We start from the raw sequence: 19,485 nt of genomic DNA on the forward strand, positions 1-19,485 counted from the left end.
TCTGTGTGTTTTGGGCAGATCTCTCAAGTACAGGTCACCAGGACACAGTTTATTCTGTGAATGCACAAAGTGCCTCTAACCCAGGAGAGTTTGCAGGTGAGACTCTCGCTGTCGTGCAGTGTAAATTGATATGGCTCCAGTGCACTGAATAAGGCGATGCTGGCTGAGCCCAGCACAGATCTGGTCTCTCCATCCTCCCCTGCTCTCAGCCCCATCACACGCACTGCATTGGCAGAGATGGGCAAGCTGATCTGAGCATAGCCTCTTTCTGCAGAGATTGCTCAGCACAGGAATAGGCTAAAGCCCTTCCTTTGGATAGTGAGAAGGTAGAAAAATCTTCCTATTTAGCCTTTGCATTTCACTGGCAGAAAAACAAAGCTGTTGAGAAAATACATTCCTAACAAATGACCAACTTGTTCTGTAAGGGGTTATTCCCCTACTTTATGTATTCACAAAGATGATAAACAACATATCGCTTAACCATGCTGTCCCCATCTTGAAAATAGGTGTTGTTCCTACCTCCCAGAGGCACTGCAAGTTGCAATTACTGCTCTGAAGTGTTGCAAGATCCCTGCTCGAGCAACGTTATATAAAGGTTGTTGTTGTGTGACATACAGTAGCACATCCAGCCAGCGTGGAGTTGTTATTGCACCAGCTACAGCACAAACACATAAGGAGGGATCATCCCTGCCTACAGAGGTTGGACAGGCAGGGAAGCTGAGGCAGGGATGACTGAATGTGCCCGAGCAGGTTTGGGGCAGAGCTGTTGTATAGAGACAGGTCTTAGAAATTCATCCCTAGCAAATTGTTGTGTTTTCCACATGAGCGTGGGCTAAGAGGACCCAGTTTTTATGGGTGCCATGCCCAAGTTCTTCTTTAAAGGGTGCAGTGAAAGCAAGGTTAGAGAATAACCCAACCCGAAGGGCTGTGGAGAGACATTTTATTACTGCCTGAGCTGGGGAGGAGAGGATCAGGCTTTGAAATGTACAGTGCTTCTAGATCTAAAAGTTGATAGTGAATCTCAGCCAGGGTATAATACACTGTAATACAAAACCTGGCTTGTCTGCATGAGACTCCAATGGCAGTGAAATCCCCTTTCAGTGGCCACTGCTCCATTACTTAAAAATCAATAATAAAATTCGAAGCTTTTATTGATTCCCCTCGTGGTTTTTTATTGCTATTTTTTTTCTCCAGGAGGGTTTTTGGCATCACTGGTGTTTGGCTGCTTCTTGCTCAACTTCTTTGTTTTCCTATGGCACCTTCATCTCAGGCATAAGCCCCTGAGCACAGAGAGGCTAAAACCAGCCTCGCCTTTCCGAGGTGAGAAGGATCTTTTCCATCCAGAGAGAGGAAGGGTCCTGGGGTAATGAAACCTTACGGGGGAGAGGTTTGTGAGGAGCTGTACTTTTCAATTAAGGACCCGTTGCGCTGTTAGAGATCACCTGCTGCAGTATGATAAAGTTTCTCTGTAGGCACTGTATGAGTGGGGGGGGACAGGGACGAGCGGCAGCCCCTCGGGGGCGGCGTGGGGCCGGGCAGCCCCTCTCCCCGCGGGGTTTGTGTCTTTAACAGGGCTGGCGGGGCGCCGGGCGGGCGGAGGCGTGGTGAGCCGGGAAGGAGCCAGTTTCCTGCTTCCCCGCTCGCAGCCGAGCGGCCGCGGCGGCGGGGGGAGGCGCTCGCCGCCCCCCCATCCATCCTTCCATCTCTCCCTCCCTTTTTCCTTTCCTCCTTCCCTCCACCCACCCATCCATCCATCCGTCCGCTCACCCACCCACCCCCGCCCGCCCTCCATGGGCCGGCGCGGCCGGCGCTGAGCGCCGGGAGGCAGCGCCCGGCGGCGCCCGGCTGCCGCGATGAGCGGCGGCGAGGTGGTGTGCTCGGGCTGGCTCCGAAAGTCACCGCCGGAGAAGAAGTTACGGAGATACGTAAGTCTCAGCCCACCCCACCTCGTCCTTGCCCCGGCCCCGGGAAAGCCGGGATCCATCCCCCCCGCCTCCATCCCCGCTCCTCCGCCGCCAGCCCGGGTGCACCTGCCGCCGCCTCTCCCGGCGCCGCGGAGGCTCGGCTGGGCGGGGGTGCCCCTTGCCCGGGCGGGGAACGAGCGCTCCTGGCTCCCCGCCTCTCGGGGAAGGCGGGTGGGAGCATCTCCGAGCCCCCCGGCTTGCTCCCTGCCCCGGGGTGGTGGGATGGGCGGTGGCGGCCGCGGCTGGAGCGGACACGGCGCTGGGGCCGTTCTGGCTGCGCCCCGCGGTGGCCGGGCTCACCCGGGACCTGCGACGGTCACACCCCCGCCTTTGAAGTCCTCTGTTTTAGGGGAGGCTGGGAGTACCTTGGTCCCAGAGAGTAAAGGTACTAACGCATCTTGGATCCCCCCCAACATTCCCATAATAGTCGCTCTCCCCCATCCCGTGCAGGGTTCCTATTAATCATTGAACGTCCGAACCCTTTGAAGATAGCACCAGTAGCGCTTCGATAGCCTTTGTGTCGGTAGCGGCTGAGATCAAACACTTCAAAGAAGTTGTAAAAAGAGGGTCCAAATGCCAGCTCTGTCACATTCCCCACTCATTGAAAGAAATAACTGTTCTTTGCGTCCTCCGCCTGACAGTCCTGCCATGTGCCACGAGCATTAGCGCTCAGAAACGCACTGCCGTCCTGTGACTTGGCACATCGCCCCCCAGGATGTCAAGGGTCCCACTCCCTGACACCAATGACCAGCCTCAGCCACCCTTCAGATGACTGGAATGCAGCCTCTGGGAAGGAGCTGGATGCTCTCCCTTCCTGGAGGGACACCAGCCAGATCATCCTTTGGTCCTGTTGCTTTTGCCTGCATGCATTTGGGGAATGGCACGCAGAACAAGTGCAGCCGGTGTCTCCCCAGTGCCTGTTATTGATGGATGGAAGCATCACTGCCTACCCTTGAGAGGGAGATGGATGTCTGTAGTCCTGTACTGCAGGCTGGAGCAGGGCTGAGGTTGTGATAGAGTGTTATTAGCCTTGCCCAAAATGGGTTCAGCCCCATAGATATCAGTGGTATCACATCCCTTTGCATTAGACTGTGTGTCCAGTTGCTCTTGGCAATTCTTTCCTTGTGTGGCTTAAGCTCTTCCAGGCCATATCAGGTTGGCACAGGGCTGAGGGATGGAACTGCTAGGGAATCCAGTAAGGTAAACCTGAGTGTTTATGTGGGAAGTATCAACCCCCTAATGAACGCAGGTAGGCTTTGTGGGAGGTGGACAGAATGACTTTGTGCATGCTGAACTGTGGAGGATGCTTTTAGCTTAATGGAGCGAAGCACCTTCCTCCCGCAGAAATCAACTAATTGCTGATCCTGAGTCACCAATGGCCTTAACTCATCAAACATCATTAGCTCCCCAGCATCTGCCCCATGAAAGGGCGCTCACATCGCTGTCTGAATATCCAGCTTGTGCTCTGGCATTCCAGCAAGAGCTGAATAAATCTGCTGAATGCTCTACATGGAGGGTGTGACACGCCGGCGGTTAGTGCTAATTATCGATGTGCATAAGAGTGCTTTTCATCCACATACATCCCAAAGTGCTTTGCAAGCCACCTATGTTTTCAAAACATCCTCATTCCCCCAAGAGGAAATGCAGCCATGCTGAGATGTGCCCGGCCATCCCACGCAGCCTCCGCAGGGCAGGAAGCGATGCTTGGCAGATGTCACTCGAGGGGATCTCTGCGCTGAAGCGGTCCCGGCACTGTGGTCAGTGGGACTTCCCTTCCAGTCACACCAGTTGCACCAGCTTCCTGCATCAGTGGCTGGATTTGAAAGTGTTGGCCTTTAACTTGAACTGTGTCTCACTTGGTGGTGCCTTGTCCTTTTGCTTTTTAATGCATTATTACTGATACTGTATTTATGTAGCTGTGGTGTGCATTTAGGGTGTTGGTGTGTGGATCAGGCTCTCCTTGAGTGTAGCTCAGAGTAGCTTGCTCGTCCAGAGCCTGAGGGTGATAGCTTTCCTCCCGTAAAACCTGCCTTTGTCCACAATAAACCCACATGGTTGGACTTTGGTTTTCGTGCACAAAAGGCAGTTTATGCCGGCTTTTGTATGGCCTCAAAGGGAAGGTACTGAATCGCTGGCTTTGCCACTTTCCTTATGTCTTCAGTTTATGTTCTGCTTTGAGATCTCAGAGGAGAAATCTCAGGCTGCAGGATGCTGCTAATGGGGTTTGAAGTTCCTGCTCTGGCTGTATTGACACAGGGGAGAGGATAGATTTATTTTTTCTTTGACAAGTGCATTTCAAATGTATGTGTCTGCTCATGGGTGTGTTACTAACACTGTCCTTGAAGTGCTGTGCTTTTATAAGCCTGGTTTTGTTTTGCTTTTATTTTTCAAGGAGATCTATGGCAAGAAAGGAAAGTACTAAATTTTCTCTCTGACTTCCACCTAGGGTGGTTGGGAAAGGGGATTCTTCTCCACACCTGAGCTGAGCAGCATTAATCTGCATTTACAGCAGTGCCTGCACTATTTCACTTCAGAGGATTGTGTTTATGTGAGACTGTGGGACCTATTTGTACAACACTGTGGGAAATATCAGTGTTGTGAGTTTCTCTTCTGTTGAGGGACATTCAGATGATCAAACGATGACTGCTTAAAGGTTGAGACAAAGTGTGCCTTTTTTCAGCCTCATAACTGCAGACAGGGGTTCATGTAGACTCTGGGCAGTTTGGCTGTAAATGTTACTGTAATATTGATAATAAAAGCTAAGCAAACAATTGGAAGGTCAAAAGTAATTGAAGTACCAAAATATCTCTTTTCACCTCTGCTCTGCTTGGGACATCAAGCACCCTCGTCACCTTGCTTAATTGCTTTTTTTCAGACAAACACTTCTTGTATATTCATAGAATGGTTTGGGTTGGAAGAGAGGTTTAAAACTCCTCTATCCCAATCCCCTGGCAGTGAGCAGGGATATCTTCAACTAGACCAGGTTCCTCAGAGCCCTGTCCAGCCTGGCCATGTATGTTTCCAGGGATGGAACATCCACCACCTCTCTGGGCAACCTGTGCCAGTAGCTCACCACCCCCATTTTAAAAAATTTTTTTCCTCCTATCTGGTCTGAATCTGTCCTCTTTCACTTTAAAACCATTGTCCCATGTCCTTTTGCTACAGACCCTATTAAAAAGCCTGTTCCTACCTTTTGCCTCTCTGACTTTCATGCATGAAAGGGTCTCCTTGTACGCAGCCACAAAGCACAGAACTGTCTTTTAATTCTCCTCCTGGCTCCTCCTTAAAGCACACGTGAAAAAATTAAAAAAAAAAACCCAATCCCTAAACAAAACCCTGGGCTTTAATTGTGTGACCAACAAGCCAAGACCAGTGCGTGTTGTGCTTGTCCTGTACTGACTCACTGTCTCCTGGTCCTCTGCTGCTGGACGTGCCTGTCTGTTGTCTCCTGTGTTAGACATGGGTTTGGAGCAGTGTTTTGTGTCTGTCTGCTGCCCGGCACGATGGGCTCAGGGGTGGACTGTCTGGCAGGGAAGCACTGTGAAAAACAAGTGCTGTCGTAGAGCAGCTTAGCTCCCTATCATTAGATCAGTGCTCTGCCTCCTCATTTATGTACCATGAAGTCAGAGTATTTTCTGTCTGGCTGAGATGTATGTCTGCAGTTCTGCCTAAAACAAAAGCTTCTCATCGTGTACCAGTTGTACAGTCTTCTAGTGCTTTGGGTTTTGGTTTTTTTCCTCCCAGCTGGTTTATCTGGGTTTGGCTTTGTGTATCAGTGTCATTCTTACATCAAGCAAAAGCAGTTTAATCAAGGTCATTGGAGGAGGTGCTCCTCTCTGATGGGACAAGCAAGAAGAGGTTAAAAAGGGCTGATTTACTGATTGCAGCCCTATTCCTAGGGGCAACTCCTTGATGACTGGCTTATTTAGGTTCCTGAAGTAGATCCTTCATATCCCACCTGAAAATGCTTTTTAAGGATGTCCTTAAATGAGAATGTGGGATGTGCACTGAAGTAGGACCATTAGTGCAGAGATATCATAGGCTGTCAAGTAGTGGAGATGCCAGGTGGAGTTTGGCACAGTGCTGACTGGAATGAAATTTTATAGCAGGGAGAAGAAAGAACATGTCTTTATTCTGCAGCAAAGTACAAAAGATGGGTATTGTACAAAATTCTCTCTTTTTTTTTTCTCTCTCTTCTCTCTAAGGAGTTTTAATTGGTCACTCACATGCTCAGTTGTGCCATGCCTCATTCAGGATGCTCTACCCATTAACAAAAATAGAAATAGTTGCAGACATGCCAGAAAAAAGCACCAAAAAAATGAGCAAAAATATAGAAAACAGAAAGTCTGAAGGAAATGGGGTTTTTTTGTGGGTGAGAGGGCTGAAAGGAGGAATAACAGTCCTCAAGTATGCCAAAAGTGGCTGTGAAGGGAAAGGGAGTAAACTGTTCTACATTGCTGGTGATTGGAGGCCAAGAAGTGCTGAGCTTGGACTGCAGCAAGGGAAACAAGTGTAGGAAAAACTTCCTAACCTCTGATTGCCAGAGGAGTGGAACAGTGGAACAGATGGTTTGGGATGGGCTTGGAGTCTCCATCGTGGCAGTTCTGAAGTGCAGGTTGGCCAAACTCCACTTCAGAGAGCTGAATCTGTTTAGAGGCAGTGGAATAAATTTGACAAATTCTCCAGAAGTTCCTTCCAGTGCTGGATTGGGTGAATTTATGGATTTTGAGCCTGGATGCAGGGAGAGGTAGCTAAGAGGCTTAAGGGCACTGATTATGTCACCTGGATCTCCTGATGGGACTCAGGGAAGTCCTCTGACAAATTCATTGTAGAAAATTTTGATTGCACTGAAACTCCATGAGTTTGCACTTATTCCATCTGTCAAACCACCTTGCTGCACCCTGCTCCTCCCATGTAATCTCCCAGCTTGATTCCAAAAGACCATAATATACTTTAGCTATTGTAATCTGCCCCATGATTCAGAGGAGGGATGAACACTTGCTCCACCAGAGAAGGTTTTGCAGGTCAGGGGGTGCATTTTGCTTGCAAAGGCAGTGCCTGCCAGCACTCCTGCTACACCAGCTCTCTTGTGCAATGCTGCACAAAGGTCCCACTCTCTAACTTGTTTCTCTGCTGCATCATTGCTGATGAGTCAAAACATACGACCTCTTCCCTACAAGAGGGGAACAGGTCCTACCCCCTCCTTTTGGGGTCATTTTTTTGAGTGTGGGCCTACATTCTTTTGTCCACTGTAACATTTTCTGGAAACAGCCAGGTGGTGATGTATTGTCATTGTGATCTAGTATCAGGCAGATATTTGAAGGATGGTTGTGGGAGCAATGGAGTCAAACTCTTGATTGTAGAAGGTGACAAAATAAGTAGCAACAACCACAACCCAGATTTGTAGGTTCAGGGTGGATCTTAGGAAAGCCCCTCCAATAAGAGGGTCATGGTGTAAAGGAACAGGTTCCCACAGAGGCTGCAGGGTCTCAGTCTTTGAGAGACTTGGCTAGAAAAATTGCAGCTGACGTGATCTAGTGACACCTCAAATGCAAGGCTGGACTAGAAACCTCCTGAGTTGCCTCTAACCCAACATTTTCTACACCTCTGTAAGGTGCAATGTGGAGCCAAGAATCTCAGAAGCAGTAGAGCTGTTGTAGTCCAGCTCACTGTGAAGGTGGACAGTCTTTGTTTTATTTGCTGCCAACACACATGTTGGGGCACCTCTTCAGCTGCTGAAACCCAAACTGGTTTGGTTAGGACTAACTCGTGCGTGTTCTGAGGCATTGCCTCAGTTGAGGTGGAGATGCCCACAGAGGTTGGTTGTGTGGGGGGTGAACCTGATGTGTTTTCCTGCTACTTTGGCTTTGTTGAGACAGCTTGAGTGAATCCTCAGCTATCTGTCATGACTTCAGTGTTGGCTGAATGTCTTGGCAGTCCACAGTGGATGTAAAAGATTAATGGTGGTAAAGCACAGGTGGAACTTAAGAAAGACAAACAGTACTTAAGGAAAGTGTGTGAGGAAGCCGACTTTGTTTCTCTTTGAAAGAGAGCAGAAGTGATACTGAAACAATTTTTTTTCCCTTTTTCTTTTAGCAACTATCAGATGGAAGACATGATGCAAAAGTGTTTACCAGACCGAAGCACATAATTTATACTAGTGACTCAAAGGCAGAGCAAAAATTATTTATCTGTATTACAGTAGCAGCTGAGACAACTGGGGCTCTACGTGCTATGTTTGGGGAGACCACATCTGCCATGAAAAGTCTGGTCTAATGGGGAAACCAAGGCACAGAGCAAGTCAGTGATTTGGCTGCACTTATGTTCAGGGTCATTCCCACAGCTCAAAACTCACCTTGGCTTTATGGTTTCTACCTGAGCCAGGGGCTTCCGTGCTGCTCGCAGGCTGCTGAGTGAGGATGTGTGAAGCTGTGGAAATGGATTGCAGCTAGTCCAGGGAAGTACATGATACATCTATCAGGGAGGGATTTGGATGATGAGGCTGCCAAGGTCATCAAGGATCTCTCTGAGATGAGTTGATCCAAAAGGTTTGGAAATTACTGCTTTTAATATAAATGGCCCTTCCTTTCAGTAATCATTTAAAGTCTTTAAAGTCTCACTTTCCTATCATAATGCTTAGGTGGATCTTTCAGCACCTTACAGTGGTGACTCTGTAATGTATCTCAGGAGATATAAGAAATGAGAGAGAGGTTTTTATTTACTTCAGGGTGCCTGTAGAGCAGCAGTAGAGCTGAGGAACATTTTGCTGCCATTCTGCGTAGCTTCTCCACCTTGCTGCCAAGTGAAACCAGCTTTGTGGTTATCATGTGGTTATCATGGGTTAAACCACAGCAAATTGGCAGTGAATGTGGGAGGCTCTATAGATGGAGCCAGTGTAGAGCATGGCTGGTGACTGATCTTTAGTGGGGTTCTGCAGAACTCAGTCTTAGGGCCAGTGCTCTTCAACATCTTAAAAAATTACTTGGGCACAGGACTCAAAGGGATACTAAGTTTGTTGATGATAACAAGCTAGCAGGAGCTGTCGACTCCCTCCAAAGCAGAGAGGCCCTACAGAAAGATCTGGACAGACTAGAGGTCTGGACAAACACTAACCATATGAAGTTCAACAAGGGAAAGTACCAAATTTTGCACCTGTCATGGGGCAACCCTGGATGTACGGACAGTATGGACAGGGAGTGAGATTCTGGAGAGCGGTGCCACGGAAAGAGACCTGGGGGTCCTGGTGGACAGAAAGTCGAATGTGAGTCAGCACTGCCCTGGCAGCTGACTCTGGGCAAGGGAGGGGATTGTCCTGCTCTGCTCTGCACTGGGGCAGTCTCATCTCGAGGGCTGGGGGCAGTTTTGGGTGCCACAGTGTATGAAAGATACAAAGGTATTAAAGAGTGTCTAGAGGAGGCCCACGAAAATGGTGAAGGCTCTGGAGCGAAAGCCTTAGGAGGAGCAGCTGAGGGCACGTGGGCTGTTCAGCCTGGAGAACAGGAGACTGAGGGGAGATCTGATTGTGGTCTGCAACTGCTGTGGAAGCAGAGCGGCAGGCACTGATCTCTGTGGTGACCAGTGACTGGACTGAGTGAACGGCATGAAGGTGTGTCAGGGGAAGTTTAGGCTGGGTTTTAGGAAAGGGTTCTTCACCCAGAGGGGGGTTGGGCACTGGAACAGGCTCCCAGGGAAGTGGTCACAACACCAAGCTTGGCAGAGTTCAAGAAGAATTTGGACAATGCTCTCGGTCACATGGTGTGACTCTTGGGGTGTCCCAGGCAGGGCAGGAGCTGGACTTCAGTGATGCCTGTGGGTCCCTTTCAGCTCAGGATCTTTTGTAATTCTGTGATCACTTTTCTTTCTTATTTGTGATTAGTGACAGAAAAAACAAACATTCATTGTGTGGATTCACAAAAAACAGACCTGAGACCTTAAGAAGAGATCCAGACCATTTGCATGCTGCCAGGCACACACAGTTGCACCAAGGTGTGCCTGCCACAACCTTGCAGCACACAAAGAGGATTTCCTCAAGGTCAGCGTTCAAGCCTGCACAGTGCCGTCGTACATATGTCATCAATCATATCTAGTCATACAGCAATCTAAATATGTGCTGCGTTTAAATAGAAAATCTTTAAAAATATTTTAAAAGCAGCTTTGGTCAAAAAAAATTGTTCTTAGCTGTCTTTAGCCTGCAAGCTGTGCCTTTGAAGGACAGGAGGAAAATCTGAGTGCTGGAAGCGTATATTTCTTGCTGTGTAAGATAGCCAGCAGTGCCTGTTTCTCCATTGAATCTGGACTAAATCCAGCAACCTGGGGGGAAAGGGGGGAGCTGATTTCATCTCTGGATTTATGTTTTCATATTTGGTTCCTATTTTTTTGCTGAGTTCTTGTGCACTTTTCCTGGAGAAGATTCTGATCTGGGAAATATTGCATTAATCTGGTTGTCTGCATTACACTAATGCCTAGAAATGAATTTCTCCATCCAAATCTGATATTCTCACCCCAAAATGTTGTGTGTTCAGGGTAGGAAGTTCTCTCTTGGGCAGAAATGGAATCTTTTTATTTATAGTTTAAATATGGTTTTGAGGCAGGTCCAGTTGAGAACAGTTCTTAGACTTTTCTGTATTAAGTGTTCAGATTGCTTCTTCTTTTCTGTTGCTTCAAAAGCTTTTCTGTCTCTGCCCACTCCAGACTCCACATGGCCTCTGAATTTTTAAGTGCTGTATGTTTGTTCTCTCTATTACAGAGATAATAATCTATTGACAGAAACTAATATCTATTGACTGAACTATCTTCTGGTTGGTTTTTTTTAGAATTATTATTTATTCTTTCTTGTGCTTCCCCACGCCTTTTGGACACATCCAAACTATTTCCATCATGTCTTCCGGATCGAAGACACTGTCCTAATAGCATTTCAGTACTTGTTATGCATCTCATTCCATTTAAACCTGGTATTTTCCAAAGGCGTTTGCTTTGGAAGGCATTTAGACATTTCTTTGGTGGAGTTCCAGGTCCCGCATCCATATGGTAAGATGGAAATAACATTTTGAGTCAAAGATTTGCAGTCTCCTGAATTTCGTGGATTTTCAGTGATGTAAGTTTTGCTGATGATCCCAGCTGCTGCCTCACCCATTCTGGTTCTTCACTGACCTTCAGAACAAGCCAGTGGACTTTCCTGTGGCTGCCAAAAGTTGCAAGTTGACTTGCTAAATCCACTTTCTTGCCACTTAACATAATATCCAACCAGGGATTCTGTCTCGTTTCCAAAAGTGGCTAGAAAGCCTTAATTTCTCTCCTCTCTACTGGTGTCACTGGGACGTCTTTTAAACGTTGAGCTTTGAAGAGCTGTGTTACACATACATGGGAGCTTTGGTACTGTGTGCTGCTCCTGAACTGGGTGGTGCTTTCGTTTGTCTGCATTTTTTAATCTCATAATAATTTCAGTAACAGTGCTTAATGGGGTTATTAGTCATTGCTACCGATCTGTTCTTCAGATCTTCATCCATATTGTTATTTAAGGATCTTCTGGCTTTTTTGTTTGTTTGTTTGTTTATTTGTAGGGATGAATATGTGATTTTACTGCTCTCTGGATGCTCTTGGCTTGAACCTGTGTCCCATGGAAAAAGGAAGTTTGGCTATGCAATTCAGCTCAGGGTTTTGGTAGTTGACTCTCCATTTAAAAGTCTCTGTTACCACTCCTGTAGAGGCCACATCAGCAACTCCAGATCTCCTTTCTTCTCACACTGCTTGCCCACAGATGCTGTGTTTGAGAGCCATCCCGCACAGGAAGGGGCAAGTACAATAAACCATAGAATCATAGAACTGCAGTGGTTTGGGTTGGAAGCAACCTTAAAGATCATCCAGTTCCAAACCCCTGCCATGGACAGGGGTGGCTTCCACTAGACCGGGTTGCTCAGAGCCTTATACAACTTGGTCTTGAACACTTCCAGGGGAGCGTTCACAGCTTCTCTGAACAACCTCACCACCTCACCACCCTCACGGTAAATAATTTCTTCCTAACATCTAAGTTACATATCTTCTCTTTTAGTTTAAAACTTTCCCCCCTTTTCCTGTCTCTATCTGCCTGTGTAAAAGCTCCCTCTTTTTTATGAGCTCCCTTTAAGTACTGGAGGCCACAATGAGATCTCCCCAGAGCCTTATCTTCTCCATGCCCCTTCCATAAATGCCCCTCTGTAAATGTCCCTTCTGGCTGACTGACAGCATAAAACAGCCACTCTACTTCCATGCCATCAACTGCACACAGCTCCTTTGATTCTGGGTCACTGTGTTGTTCCTAAATAGCTCCCTCCAGATAGGAAGCTCCCAAGAAAACCTTGTTTGCTTTGACGGAAGAATGGATGACTTGAGGCTTGTGTTCTCCCGGTCTCGCCTTCCCTGCCTGCCTCGCCCACTGTCCACCACACGTAATGTCAGGCCGGAGTTTCCAGCGGGCTGTGGGGAACAGAAGAGCTCATTGTTTTGGGGGTCAGGGCACAGGGCCAGGGTGGCAGGAGAGAGGGGCACAGAGCTGGAAGCTGAGCCCTACTGCTACCTCCAGCCTTATGATCCATAGGAGCAGCCATGCAGACAGTGGGCACTCTGTGATCCTGGCTCCTTAGAGCCTTGGAGGGAGAGGAATAAATAAATAATATAAATGAAAGGAAAGAAAAGAAGAGATGCAGAAGGTGTGGGGTGTACAGACTGACAGGAGTCCTTTTAGCTGTCCTGACCAGAAGGAGATGCTGAGAAATTTTTTAGGCTGGTCCCTGCTCAAGGCTTCAAAATTGGCACTTGAGGTTTTAGCTGAGCGTTGTCTGTTCAGGTCCTTCTCTGAGCTCTCTGTGTGTATGGAGTGAGGCAGGACAGAGAGCAGGAAGTTTTCCTGCCAGCAATCAGGACTTTATCGTGCAGCAATGTGTGTGTGGGTGGACCCCTGACACCAGCGTCTTTGGAGATGGGTGATGAGAGTGATTAGGAGCCTGGGAAAGCTTTACACAACAGGCCTCCAAAGCAGCAAAGGATAGCCATCTTCCAAGGAAAGTGAACGAGAAAGTGCCCTGATAAAAGTCCTCAGGGCTGCTGTCCGTGCAGAGGGGGGACAGCATTTCAGCTTGGCTTGTGGGACTTCTGATGTGAGGACCCCAGGGTCCTTCTTCAGGAAGTGACCCAAAGTGTTCAATACATCACCAAAGAGAGTGATGTCCCATCCCATCTTGGAACCCACTCTTGGAGAGGCGAGATTTATGCTTGGGAGAGGTGACCAGATGTGTCTGATCCCTTGGCATCAAACACAAAAGGGGAGCAGGTCATAGATGTTAAAGCTTGTAAGATCTTTTTGTTTCTTCATCCTTCAGCAAGTTTTGCCCCTGCTGTTGATATGCAGTGGGGGAGAAGCTGCCTCCTCTACCAGCTCTGAATTTGCACCTTATGAAGTAGGTGAGATAAATAATGTGAATATCTGCAATTTTAGAAGTTGATAGCATGAAGAAAACACTGGAAAGGAACAAAATTGTTATTTTGAGGTTTAAAGCAGTCAATCAGTTGATGAGTCTTTCCAAGAGATAGGGCTCTTTCCTCTTTCCTTTTTAGTGAGTTTCCACTTGTAATGGGATGTGCATTGGTCCAAGACTAGCTAGATCCAGCACCACAGCCACAGAGTGGCTCCCAAAGCCATTTTCACCCACTTCCTTACACTCCCTTCAAAGTCAACCCAAGGGAGGGAGTGCCTGAAGGGTTCAGGCCATTGTCTCAAACACTTGAAAAACATGTTGGCTGAGGCTTCAACTGGGAATCAATCAATACACTCTTTTTAGCATCAAATCAGTACAGCCAGCTGGCATGCAGATGGGCTGATGTATCATGTGCTGTCGCAGGGAGGTGCGCTGAGGAGCAAGATTTGAAGACAGAGTCATGTGTAGAGAAAAAGGTTGTCTGCAAGGTTTATTTGTTTGGGGTTTTTTAATACTGAAGGCTCCTCATGTGCAGCAGAAGGCCCAGCAGGTTACAGGTTGGTGTCATGGACAGTGCTTCACAAAATACTCTGTGCTCAGGAGTGTGTGTTAGATGTTCACACAATGAGTTTGTCTTGGGCCTCATGGGTTGCTTTGGGCTGGGATGGAGAAAGGGACATAAAGAAAATCCTGACTTGTGCAATGTATAGGTTGTTCATGAGGCTTTTTTATGACTTCTTGGTTAAGCAGGGTGTTTCAGTTCTCTTGGTGATTTTTCTCTGTCCAGCCTGCTTCTTGGGAGAGTCTGCCATGACCAGGTCAGTGCTGTTAAATGTTTTCATTAAGGCATGTGGGGTGAAGTGTGGACCTGCTGCTCTGACACGCTCGGAATTTCAGACAGAATTGAGTTGTTGAATACCACTTGGGAAGGACAAGCTTCAAGATTTGCATTTGTAATTAAGAAGAGCTTTTAAAGCCTGTTCTTTGCATTTCTTTGTACCTGGAGCCTCCCACTAACCAACTGTAGCTCACGTTGTGGAGGAAGGTGAGAAGCCAGAATGACATGTTTGGGATTTATGTGTTCCCCTCTGCTGTGCACATTGCTGCTGAGTCAGCTGTAATTTAGGCATGGTTCAACTTTGCTTTGTCAGTGTGGAAGGGCCTGGTCAAAACCTTGGATTTCCTTCCTTCAAAGCATGGGAGACTTTTGACTTGTTATATGTATTTAAAAACAAAACAAACAACAAAACAAAACAAACAAAAAAAAAACCAAAAAAACACCAAACAAAACAAAAATGTAAACAAAAAAAAAACCCAACAACAACAACAAAATACTGGTTGATGGAAAATGAGGCACCAAAGTACAATCAGAAATGTGGCTCTGGTGCTCTTCAAGTTGTAATTCAAGACATTCATTCCTGATCAGTGTATATTCCTGGATATTATCATATCTGCTTCTTCTATTTTCTCACCTTTATCCTTTTTGTCCCCAAAGCCCCGTGGTGAGGTCTGGGCTTGGGTTCATTTTCTTTCCCCCAAGCTTTGGTTGTTGCACTTTGAACTCTCACAAATACTCACACACCTACCCTGAATATTCCAGGGTCTTGGCATTACAGCACTGGGATGGGTTGTAAACACAAATTGCTTTATCTTTGCACATCCCAGCAGAGCAGAGTTGGCACAAGAGGTTGGACACTCAGTGAGATTCCAACTTTTCCACCCATGGGCTACCAGGTTGCTTACTGGATATTGGATCTTTACTGGCCCTGCCTTGTAAGTAGGAAATTACAGTGTACAGGGACTAAGTGAATATCTCAGGGGTTGCAACAAGCCTGTCACAGAGGTGGGAACCAGACGCCAACGTCCTTCAGTCTCATCTTTGTCTTCCCATTCCTAAGATGCATCCCAGCATGCTCAGTCCCTGCAGTCTTGAGCTGAGAAATTCCAAGTTTCCTGAGCCAAGTTCACTCACACGTGCCTTGCCTTGAAGTTCATCGGATGAGGTTAGGAGTGAATTTGGCCTGTTTAAAAACTTGTTCCAGCTGCCAGACAGGAAAACCTGATGAGCGGAAAGTCAGTCAGACGTGGGAAAGGAGGGGGAAAAGGTGAGTGGTTGTTGCGCGCTGGGCAAGGTGTTTGTGCCAAAATCGGTGGATTTACTCTGTTTTGGGAATACACACGTGGCAGGGCACATGTGTGTGCTGGTGGGTGAGCTCAGTTGGGTAACAAGAATAAATCTGCTCCACTTTTGAGAGGCTGGGACTGAAACATGGTGTAATAGTGATGTGTATAATTTTGTACGGTGAGATAGTAATGTACTGCGCTGTTTCGGCCATCAGCACAACAGCTAGAGGCTGTTAAGATAATTTAGTGGAGGTTTGTGGTTATAAAAACATTTCCATCATGACTAAGGATTCTAATAGAAATTAAATTCAGCCAAGGGGGTTTTAGTTTGGTTTGGGTTTTTTTTGTTGCATACTCCCCAGTGTTTCTGTTTTGATTTATTAATCTTAAGGAATAAGCTGAGGGATGGCGACTAAATACTTTTTAATGTGTAAAATAGGAGCTGTAAAAGGAAAAAAACCCAACACTGGATGTTGCAATTAATTTAATTTTAATTAATAATTGTTCAGCAGGGGGGCTCTGGGGTGTCCTGCTCTTGGCTGCTGATTCTACAGACATGTTGGATAATGTAAAAAGCTATTGTCATGCAATTCTTTGTTATAGACATGTTTTTCACTTGGAGTGTTTTGGGTACAAGAGAAAATAGTCTTCTCCATCCATCTTGGCTTCACACAGGATAAGTTGTTCAGAATTAAGAGCTGGTTTTTTGAAATTTAAACACAACTGCATCCAAGTGTCCAGGTGCCCACATACCAGCTCAGGATTTCAACAAAATCCTGCAGGATGGACTTCCAGCCATGTCCTACATACATACAAAATCCCTCTTCTGCCACTGAGAACAAGGAGTGTGAGCAATGTGATCTGCTGTGGGAATGCCTCAGCTCTCCCATTCTGCTGTCTTAATCCAAATAATAACAACAAAAAGTTTGAAGGCTTAGTTTGGAATTGGATAGCTCTCCAAAAATAGGCTCTCCCTGAAGATATCTGCTACTTCCTGCTGGGCTGGAAAAGCTGTGCTGGCAGCCTATGCACTGGGATATTTAGGCATCTTCTGGAGCCTAAACCATGAAGGAATGCAAAATAATAGAGGAAATCGGTCGAACTTGTTAAATTTCAGAATAGCATTTGGTTTGTGCTTCGAAAAGTGTTCTCCCCCACGCTCTTCCTGCATAAAAAGGCACTTGAGCCAAACCCCAATATTTACAAATACTTTTGAGATCTTCCAGGTGCTGGAGCTCAAAAGTATTTGAGTTCTTCCAGGCTAGACCCCCTTTCTCTGAATAACAGATCTTGGCTTGAATGCATATGAAAACTGTGGACCCCAAACAGGTCCCTGTGCAGGCAGAGCTGTATTGGCTCCAGCTGTGTATTCATGTACTCAGGACTGGGGGAGGAGTTACATAAAAAAAAGTCCTCTAGAACAATAAACTTCTGCTATTTTGTTACGTTGAAAGGCCTCTGAACATCTCGGGGAATAGCTGATACCATCCAGTGTATTTTAGGACTTCGTCACCAGGAGCTTCATCCCCAGTCACCTTTGGGATGGTGGGCTGAGCATGGAGGTGGCAGGCGCAGAGGTTTCCTCTGCACAGCTCTCTGCAGGCTTCCTATCTTGGTACTGTCTTCTGTCTGCTTTATTTTAGTCTTCCTTTCTCCTTTTCATGTAATGTGTAATCTTTAGGGGGCTGTCAGCAGGAACACACTTTTCCCAGCACATGACTTGTAATTTGGTGGCTGAGCACCTGGTTTTATGGCATTGAGTGGGGCTGCCTCTGTAAATCCATCTTCAGCTGAGTAGGAATGAGCACAGAAAGGCTGACTTGGCCATCCTCATGTGCTGCAGAGAATCCAGAAACCCAGCCTCAGCCTCTGCCTGGACACAGCCATGCTGTGAGGAGCAAATCCCATTCCAAGCAGGACTCCACAAAACCAAGGCTAAAATTTTAAAAAGCAGTATTATTAACCTCACTCCACATGTGCTGAGCCTGTGCTTAGGAAGCTGGAAAAATCTACATTTCCGAAGTCAAATTCGTAGGAATTTTAGTGTAAAACTCTTTCCCCCATCCTCCTGTTTATAAGGTTTCCACAGGGACTATTGGGATGATGCAGACAGCTGGTAATTCACCCTGCTGTCTCCCCAGCCAGAACAGCACCAGCTCTAAAAGCTGTGTTGGGAACAGAAGTTTAGAAACACAGTCTCAACCTTTCCCGGCTTGTTTTTCCCATCTGTTTTTAACAGCATGTTCTTGCCACTTGGACCTTTTTGGGCTCGATCTTGTGATCCCTGATGTAGTATGACATTTCCAGTTTATTAGGAATGCTTTTGTTTATTTTCTGGGTGGGTTTTTTCTTTATTTCTTTCTTTCATTTTTTCCCTTTTCCCTAGGTTGTGTGGAGGCTTTCTGCCTCAGCTGCCAATGCAAACGTCCCCTCCCGTGCTGGGAGATGCCACCCACACCCGTCCTCCCTGAAATCAGGACAGTTATCTCACCAGTTTTAAGTACTTTGAGTGGTTTGGGGGCTGTTATTAAACAAAAAGGAAGGCTGATCATGTTTTTATATTTTTCTGTCCTTTTCTGCCCATTCATAATAAAAAGCCAGGTTGTAGAGCACTGAAGCAAATGAGCTTTTAAAATTCATTCATTGTTTTTAAACTTAAGGCCAGCAAGAAGGGCCTCAGGGCTAGAGTTTGCTTGCTGATGGCATTTTCAGTTTACACAGCCTGTCTTTGCTTTTCTTAACAGATTGAGTTTATTGCCTGTTGCATGCAAATGTAAGTTTGCTTCTGAGCTGAAAATGGCTCAACCAGCCTTCAAGTTACTTCGTCTCTCCATTTTGCATAAAATTCACCACACTTCCCTCCAGTGCTGGATAAATATCATCAACAGATGAGTATCAGTGCTAGGGCAATATTGGGATTGTGGTCCAGCTCTGCCCATCTTCTCTCCATAACCTGTGTGTCTTCTGTAATTTCTTTTGTTCTTCTTGAAATAAATCAAGTGATAACTTTTGGAGACCCATTCTCAGTTCTTGGCTGACATAAATTCCACTGCCAAACTTCAGACATGCTTAATTGCTATTTTCAAATACTTGCAGCTATTCTGTAGCAGCCAGTGAAGCATGTGGTAGTGTGAGAAGCTGCAGTCTGTGTGGAGTTGCGTGGGGGGCTCTCAATCCAAAAAGTGTATTTTAAATGGGCAGGAAAGTCCTGTGAGCATCCATGGAATGGATGGGGCTCATGAACAGGGTTTATGGTGGCGTGGGCCCCCAGGGACTTTGTTGGAGCTGCATCACAAGGAACAGGTAACTCCCAGTTGTTTTCTTGGCCTGGGGATAACCAGGATATGGAGGTCATATCGTGCATCTCCATCAGGTTTATATTTACTAAACTGAACCAAATCTCAGCTGTCGGGAGAGTAAATCCAGCAAGTGTTGCATGGCTGCAACATGCTGAAAGTAGAGGTGAGACTGATTTCTTTTGGGTCAGTTCAGCCTGCACCTCAGCAAAGCTTCAGGTCCAAGTCTTTAATTGCTGTTACTTGTGAATGATCCTTTGAAGAAGTGAAGGTGGTAGTCTTGTAGTCCTTTACAAACACAAGCCGAAGTTGCAGTTGTGTGGTGAATCTTTGCCACAATGATCAGAATTTGGGTCTGTAACCGTAAAGGTTTGCAGCCAAAAATAATTTATGTAGTGGTACCCAAAAAAGTTCAGAAAGTCATATTTGCGTAGTGAAGACCATCCAAAAAAGCTCAGAAAGTTCTGGGGAGCTCAAACTGCTGTGCTTGCTTTTTAATTTTTTAAACACTGGCCTTCCCAGGAAAGCAGAGATGCCCCTAGAGACCCCACAACTATGGTTGCTTCCAGCCAAGCAACAGTGGCATTTTTCTGTCCAGTGAATCTGGTTTCTGCATCAGCTTTCCCTGAGACCAACCTTCACATTGTCTGT

General features: G+C 46.6%; 1 protein-coding gene across 5 annotated transcripts in view; it reads left to right on the plus strand.

Moving 5' to 3' along the window:
- Positions 1-1,667: 1,667 nt before the first annotated feature.
- The window catches only part of GAB2 (GRB2 associated binding protein 2), a 93,349-nt gene continuing 75,531 nt past the window's right edge, over positions 1,668-19,485 (plus strand). For all 5 annotated transcript variants that reach the window (XR_005628551.1, XM_039718289.1, XM_039718290.1 and 2 more), the window contains exon 1: positions 1,668-1,925. Coding sequence is in view for 4 of the 5 variants with exons in the window: in XM_039718289.1 (XP_039574223.1) it covers positions 1,854-1,925 (72 nt within the window). In the remaining variant the exon portion in view is untranslated. The remainder of the gene's footprint in view (positions 1,926-19,485) is intronic.

Source organism: Passer montanus, unplaced genomic scaffold (genome assembly GCF_014805655.1).
Source record: "Passer montanus isolate IOZ18808 unplaced genomic scaffold, ASM1480565v1 scaffold4, whole genome shotgun sequence".
NCBI classification, from domain to species: Eukaryota; Metazoa; Chordata; class Aves; order Passeriformes; family Passeridae; genus Passer; species Passer montanus.